Source organism: Lingula anatina, chromosome 2 (assembly GCF_051362555.1).
Source record: "Lingula anatina isolate TDL-2025a chromosome 2, LinAna3.0, whole genome shotgun sequence".
NCBI classification, from domain to species: Eukaryota; Metazoa; Brachiopoda; class Lingulata; order Lingulida; family Lingulidae; genus Lingula; species Lingula anatina.
Window position 1 is genome coordinate 35,348,475 of NC_141768.1, and position 8,403 is coordinate 35,356,877.

Here is an 8,403-nt window from a genome sequence, read left to right on the forward strand (position 1 = left end):
TTTCCTTGTTGTTGTTGTTCATTTGATAATTCTTCGAAAATTTATTTTCTACGAAGAAACGGCGTTTTTCACATAAGGAAAAAACTGCCACAAGCGTCAAGCCTAATACTGAGATTGATAAAATCTCTTCAAAATTGAAAACGATTTCGCAGAAATAGTAAAGAAACGTAGAACCCAAATGCTGTCCAGTTTCTCATATATATAAGAATTGCATTAAAAACAACTATCCTTTAAAATATTTCAATGCAATTTATTCACATTTCACTGGTTCTTAACTATTTAAAACTTACAAGAGTGGTGAATGTCTGGAAAATCATAACCACACAATCGAAAAGGAAAACATTCCATCGTAATAGAAGAAATTTTCGTGATTGATCAACTTTTTGGTGATAAGATTGACCATGTGTGAATAATCTTTTTGTAAAGAATTTTGAAATCTGAGCTATTGCATATAGGTTCAAAACGACATGGGATGGAGATGAAGAACTAATAAAATTTTTTTTTTGATAAATCATATTAAAAGAAGAGAGATTGAGCATTTTTGAAAAAAAAAAGCGATTAGAATTGGAAATTTTGTACCAAGAATTCGCAACCTGCAAATGATTAATTTGCATCATTCCAAAAGCCTAAATACAAAATAAAAGCGTTTATTTCCTGACAACAACTTTTACCTCTCCCATTAAAACATTTCTGTCGCTTAACTAGCAGGTGTTGTCGTATAAAAAATGCGACATGCGCGCACTCCCACCACACTATATAAATAATAAATAAATAAACACATAATAGATAAATAAATAAATAATGATAAGCAAGAAGGAACATTTTTTCTACTAACTTTCCTGTACAAGTGCTAAATATATTACGTAGATCTTTTCTTCCCTTCGCACATTATTTCGTTCACATTGAACCTACTTCAACTTCTTCGGTGCAACAGTTGGATGAAAAACTGATATACATGTATGCAGAGCGAGATCAATTTAAAAAAAAAAAATATATATATATATATATATAATATATATATATATATATATATATATATATATATATATATATATATATATATATATATATATATATATATATATATATATATATATATATATATATATATATAACGCCCAAGCTGCCGCCATAAGCGTCCTCTTCAGGGATTGTTAAATAAATAAATAAATAAATAAATAAATAAATAAATAAATAAATAAATAAATAAATAAAAAAATACATACATGAATAAATAAATAAACTCTTTGGATACATGACGTAAAGAGCGTGTGTGTTTAAAGTGCGTGCTAATTAAACGCCCAAGATTACTCAATAGTGAATGAAATTCGGTAGGAAAACCATTGCCTCTATCGTGTGTCTTCTAGTGTCGTGCACGTCCTTTTAAAAAAAAGTGACTGTTGTGTCAATGACAAAATGAACAGAAATGGTACAGTGCTGTACAATTGGTATGGATGTTTACCTGTTCTTTATGGTGTCTTGTAATAATCCTCGAGTTCTTGACATTTTTCTCACGCATACATTTGCATTCAGATTGCAAATGTTTATCATATGTTTATTATATCATGTTTATCATATGTACAATATTCTTAGAGTCACAGGTATATTAATTCAGTTTAAACATTTAGTTAAAGTGTTTAGCCACCTGGAGTGATCAAAGTGCTGTTCACAATGGATACGCTGAGGAATATGATGAATATTATAAATTGATAAATGTTTAAACTTAGCATTCGTGCATTTATTTGTGAATTATTTGGTAAATTACGAAGAAAATTTGTTGATTAGGTGGGACACAAACGACATCAACATTTTTCATACTGTTCAAAATTTTATTCCACAGACTTAACTATCTCTCAATATAGGCTACAAATACAAACCATGTGAACTTTTAAACAGAGAAATGGGTCTATAAACTGAAAGTACAATATCTTGCCGTCAAATAAAAATAGTTTTGGTTCCTTGTCTAAATATGATGAATATGAAGAACCAATATAATCTATAATAATATTGACTTTTGCTATTTCATTATTGTAAAAAAAATATTTTCAAGATTTAAATTAGATTTAAAAGAACAATGTAACTGAATATTTGTTTCTTTGCTTTTAACTATGGTTGTGCTGGTTGTCCCTCTGGAGGATGCAACTACAACAATCACTTGCTTCAATATGTAGGAATTTCGTTTCAATTGCTACAGGTGAGAAAGCACAAAATGCGGCTCACCTGGCAACCTTTTTATAACGTCTTTTTAATTATATTTTATATGACTACAACGCAGATCTATTGTATAATTATTACCATATCATATTATATGATCTATTCTCGGAAATGAATTTCAACCCATGTGCATTTCTAGCGTCATGCGGTTTACATGCAATTTTGATTGTACACTTCGATTCATTTTCAGTGAAATGATAAATGCAGATGATACCCAGTTGTATACATCTTGTTACATCCATGATCCAGCATTGTCTGTGAACACCATTGTTGACTGCATATCAGTTCTTAGAGGTTGGCTCATTTCAAACAAATTGAAGATAAATGATGGAAAAACAGACTTTTTAGTCATTACTCAACCCCACGACAAGGGCTTTGCTCACAACCTGCAACTTAAAATTGGAGCTAGTATGGCATTATCCTCCCCCCCCCCCCCCCATGTAAAAAATTTAGGAGTATACTTTGATGCTACACTTTCAATGGACAAGCAGATTTCCAACATCACAAGGTCTTGTTTATTCAACATTCGGAATATTGGCACCATGAGGAAATATCTGAATCAATCTTCTGCTGCTACTGTTATACACTCATTGGTAACTTCCAGGTTGGCAATTCTGTATTATATGGATGTCCAGATGATAAGATCATAGGATTACAACGCATCCAGAATATCTCTGCACGGCTTTTAATGCTACAGCCTAGGAATTGCCATATCACTCCAATTTTAAAGCAGTTGCACTGGTTACCAGTTAGGGCCAGAATTTTATTTAAGGTTTTAGTTTTTACACATGCTGCTTTTTATAACCCAGCCCTCAAAGATCCCTGAGGTCTGGTGACAAACTTTTACTGAAAGTTCCCAAATCAAAGTTAAAAACATATGGTGACATAGCATTTTGTATAGCTGCACCGGTAGAATGGAATAAGTTACCAATTTTACGAAAAGAACCACAAGAATCTTTTAAAAAGGAATTGAAAAGTCACATTTTAAAGACATTTTATTCATGAATTTAAAATTTCACATTAAAGAAACCTTGGATTTTTTACTTTTAATTACTGTTTAATTACTGTTTAATATATATCTTAACCATTTTATCTATAAACTTCTTTGTATTTTATGTTGTACAGTCTATTGAACATGTTATGGATTTTAGACTCGAAATAAATATAATAATAATATTATTATATAAATAAAAAAGCCCTAATTTTGGGCCAAAAATTTTTACATATGTCCGTTTATCCAATGAAATTTGATAAATGAAATCGATATCAAGCATCGGATCTGACATTCAGTGTGGTTAAACACAGTAAATAAGCACTTTACGGATATGCTAAACTATTCTTACACTGCCAATGGCATCATCATCGTTTCAGTTGTCGTCGTCATCATTGTCATCACTGAAACCAATATTCTGCGCATTGTCAGTTTTAGCGCTGGCGTTTATTTAAATCAAACCGTTTATTTAAGAAAGAGACAAAAATTGATGCTTTGGTTAACGAGCTGCAACTATCTATAAACAAGGTCGACAGGCAAACTTTTTGTTTTGTTTTTTTAATTTTTTTCACCCAATATTTTATCATCACACTTTCAAATATTTCCAAGATATTTTTCATAAAGTATACTAAAAAGAAAGATGTTGAAATGATCACCAAATATCAAATAAATAGCTTTTTCATATGGGAGTCATAAGGTAGTAAAATATACATTTTTAATATTTATACATGTATATGTTCTGATCGGTCTGACACATGATTTACTGAGTGGCTTTGTTTGGCAAAGAAGCAGATTGCTTTCGAAAATCAGCATGTTTGGTTTACATTTATGGTTATACTTCTTCTTCTTCTTCTTTTTTTTCGCACAATTTTGGTGACGTTCGCCCCATAATTGCCCAATCGCATTTTCGTTTGACTTTTACTTTAAATTTACTGAGTGGTCTTGTTTGATAAAGAGGCAGGTTGCTTTCGAAAATCGGCATGATCGGTTTACATTTATGGTAATTATTCTGTTTTTTAATGTCTGAATATTTGTCAGCTTTGCTGTCTACCGTATTCTTATTTTCTCTTGAAAATTTTCACCCGCAAACTAACAAAAAGTGCCAATGTATCCTCCATTATGTAGACTGCAAGATAAAATTATATGTACTCAAATAAAATATATTTTATGAAGTTTTGTGGGTGAGTCAGATTTTCATTATGAATTTTTTTACTGGGGAGTCAGATTTTCACGTTACATCGCACCACCTCTCACAGAGAGTTAGGAAATACATCTTTTCAATATGTTTATCACAATACATGTATGTTACCTAAGGCGTGCTTTTAATAATAATAATAATAATGTCACGTTTTTCTTAAAGTTCTATTGTTTTCCAAGATATCGTGACACGGAGGTAATAACAGCAGGTAAAGAACAACAAAGTCCTGGTTTTTCTTAAATCCAGTAAGAAAACCTTTATTGAATTTTAGATTAGATGAGTTTAATAACAAAGCACAGAGATTGTAGATTGATGCTGCTCAGATGATACAGGCACCTCAGACGGAACAAAAATGGAACGGTAGCGCAATGTAATGAATAATGACCAACTCTAAGAGCGGGCTTCGCTTTTATCTGTTTTAACCACCGGCCTAAAATGATGATCAAGTGACCATTGCGCACGTCACATTTTTAAACATATACCAAGGTCAAAGATTTCCTAAAAACGGAGGCAAACTATATATTCTGAGCAGATCATTTCTATTTATTCTCCGATTTCCATTTTGTTTAGCATCAATTCCTCTTCCTGTATTCTTAATTAAGAGCCCATTAGGCAACAAGCGCTACATGCTATTCCAATTGAATTTCTTTGGTATTCTACAATGGTTACTAATTACAGTCCACAGGTACACTAGTCTGTGTCTACTTTGAACTATTTTCGTATCACCTGAATTACTATGTTTGAAGATATCTCACTCATGCTCAGTCAGAGTTTATGTTACTTTTTAAAACAATTAATTTTAAAATCCTTTAAATCATCATGCATAAATAAAATCATTATAACACCAACAAGAAATAAAATTAAAACAGTACACCATGCGAACAAATGCAAAATTACTATAAAACAAAAAATCAATAAAGTGCAAAATAAAGCATAAAATCCATTGAAATAGCTACAGTCAAAACAGCATTTGTTAATATAATCTTATGTTGTCCACATTATTGGGATCAGAAGGTAATGTTTAACCCACCAGGGTCACATATTGATTTTTCACAGATGTCTCATGACACTATTCTCTGCTGTATAGATAAGTGTTCATGATTTATCTGCTGCCCTGGTAGAGGCTACAAGTTAAAGGGATACCAATTCTCCATATGAGATTCGATATTCCACAATAAATACATTCTAAACAACATAAAACATGGACCTTAATAGATGGTTACCCTCCGTCATAATCTCTTTTGGTAATAATCTCTTAAGAGAGTAAAAATATTTACACAGACTAATCTCTTAAGAGATCATTCCAAAAAAAACAAAAAACAATTCAATAACTTTGAACATCAGAACGAATTTATTAACCATTGGAAAGTATGGGAAAATTGTCGTTTACCTCAGGAAAATCTGATTATGGAACCTTCTTCCCAAAATAAAGTTGTATCCCTTTAACCACAAACCTTCTTATCAAATCATTCACAAGCGACGACAGGTCCAGATAAGATAAGAGTCAAGTGACTTGGACATTTCATGCCAGCACTGAATCGAGAATCATTTATCGAGTGAAGGAAAATTTTTCAAAAATTTAATTTAATTTTAGGATCAAACCAACACCTAAAACTTTCAGCTTCAGAGACCAACCCAGTAAGTGTGAGCATATTAATATACAGCAGGCAAGTAAAGCGAAAGTTCGAAAGAAAATGATCCACTCTGAATCAAAATTTGATCTAGATTCTATGCGATTTCTTAAGGAGTTATGCATCTAGGTATGTAGCATATTAAGTCAATCCAGAGAGTAAAAAGATCTAAATTATCAGAAAAGGCCTCCAACATAGGTAAAATGATTTGGAATACGATGAAAGGGGGCACAAATGATTACTCATCAGCTAATATGGATTTCCATATACTGCTAATAAACAGTATACAAGAACGAACAGTCTATATCAATTAAGTCATAACTTTCAGTTCCTGTGGACCTTTCTTTTTAAAAACTTGATACCAACTTTCTTTTTTGTCCGCTGGGCAGAGGTCGTAGAACATCTTTCCATCCAGTTGGACGTATCCATCAGATAGTGTGCCGTCAATATTTTCTGTAATTAGATAAAGGTGACAGGAATTTATTTACCTTAAAATTTGTACTTTAAAATTATGTTTCAAATATAATCAATATCACTTTAATATAATGACGGATTTTTTTCTTTAAATGATGCCTACCTTGTTTGAGAAAAACACAAATATGACAGCCTCTGTGCCAGTTTCCGGCTCCATCCTGGCAAACAAACCTCCTGGAAAAATGGTCCAAAGCGTTTAAGCATTTCAGCGACTTCATTACTTGGCTTGTATTGCGGTCGTTCACTAGTGGTTGGAAATATATACGCGGCAAGTAGCGAAGGCCGTAGTGTAACCGATAACCATCAAATTCACGTGGCCCTGGCGAAGAAGTTGTAGCCCTGTCGTCCTCTATGTCCTTTCGATCGGCGTTGAAATATTTAGCTGTCGTTGCCAAAGGCGGATAAGCTCGTACATTGGCGGGGTAGTCCTCGGCTCTTGTACCTCTCAACCAATTTTTTTTATTCGCGTAGACCACTTCCAGTGAGTGCGGGTAGTTAGGGATCCTCGTTTTAAGTCTTTCATAAATTTTTACATACTCCTCCACGTCATCTACACAGAAATGCCCGTGGAACTTTTCAGGCTTTGGGTTAAACCACTGACCACGATGAATAGAAAGGATACCGCTGATTTTGAATTTTTTGCTGATTTCCGATGCAAATTCCACCAATTCTTGCCGTTGACCACCGTTGAATTCTTCAAATGTTAGCTTCCCTGGCGGCTGCTTGGCAAGTATCACGAAGTGTGCTCTTGGAGTGAATAAATCAAACTCCAATCTATAACAATCGGAGCTTCCTAATAGATCGTACGGTACAGGACTCCGCAGCGGACCACGAGCCATTTTCTCTGTGAAGACACTTGCTTATCGTAATTCGTGCTTATATATATATATATTCAAAAGCAAAACTTGGAAATTTTTCACTTCTCAAAATATATTTCCGGATAATCAGTTAGGTTTCGTTTTCTCATCCGGGCTAGAGACAAGGCGGTTGAACACCCGCACCATTTGTTAGGCAAATAAATAAAATCACTTGTTTCTCACACTCCGACGGCCTCGAAATGGCCAAAAGAAAAAAAAATTAGCCAAAAAATTATTTTTATTTTTTTTTACCGACGTCCTACTAATTATATGGTCACACGTTCGCATGACTGTGCATTAAGTTCAATGTAAAGGTCGTTAAGCCTAAGTACACTATTGGCTCATTTTTCCCTACTTCGCCAATCAGCACTTTGTTGATATTTTAACATGTGTAAAGCAACATAGCCCGGGAGAATCGTGCAGGCTCAAACAGCAGTCTGTATTTTATCCAGTGGCGGATTTACATGTATTTTACCTGCCATTAACTAAAATCTCATAAACCTATAAATATATGCATATTACTGTTTACCCTGTGAAGGCTTGTCCGACAAGAACAGACACACTCTGTCAAAGTGTCCTCGATGATTTAGGGCTACGCGTGCGTTTTTGAGAAAACTTAATATAGTATTTTTAAATAATATAATATAATATAATATAATATAATATAATATAATATAATATAATATAATATAATATAATATAATATAATATAATATAATATAATTGAAATAAAATAATTTATATTTTAGTTTCTTTAACCATAGACATGTTGAAAATATACATTTTATTGCACCTTTTTATTTATTGCACCGTTAACTGCAGCATTTCCCCAATGGCCAGCTCAATCCCTTGATCAGAACCTCAATCACTATCGCCAGCTCATACGGAACGTATCGAACGTGTAGAAAAAGCGGATTTACGATGTCTGGGTTCTTTTGCTGTGCTCGTGGCTAATTTTTCTCGGGAATGGATAAGTGAAAGAAAACAAACAAACAAAAAAATACTGTCTTTACACCGCATGTGGAATGCCTTCACTCC

The 8,403-nt window shown here is 33.0% G+C and overlaps 1 protein-coding gene across 1 annotated transcript; it reads right to left on the reverse strand.

Moving 5' to 3' along the window:
- Positions 1-4,658: 4,658 nt before the first annotated feature.
- LOC106150686 (uncharacterized) lies at positions 4,659-7,474 on the reverse strand. Its single transcript, XM_013523622.2, has 2 exons — positions 6,612-7,474; positions 4,659-6,487 (listed from the first exon to the last, which is right to left on the reverse strand). Exons 1-2 carry the CDS (start codon positions 7,345-7,347, stop codon positions 6,345-6,347), a joined length of 879 nt encoding a protein of 292 aa, XP_013379076.2. The 5' UTR covers positions 7,348-7,474; the 3' UTR covers positions 4,659-6,344.
- Positions 7,475-8,403: the final 929 nt, after the last annotated feature.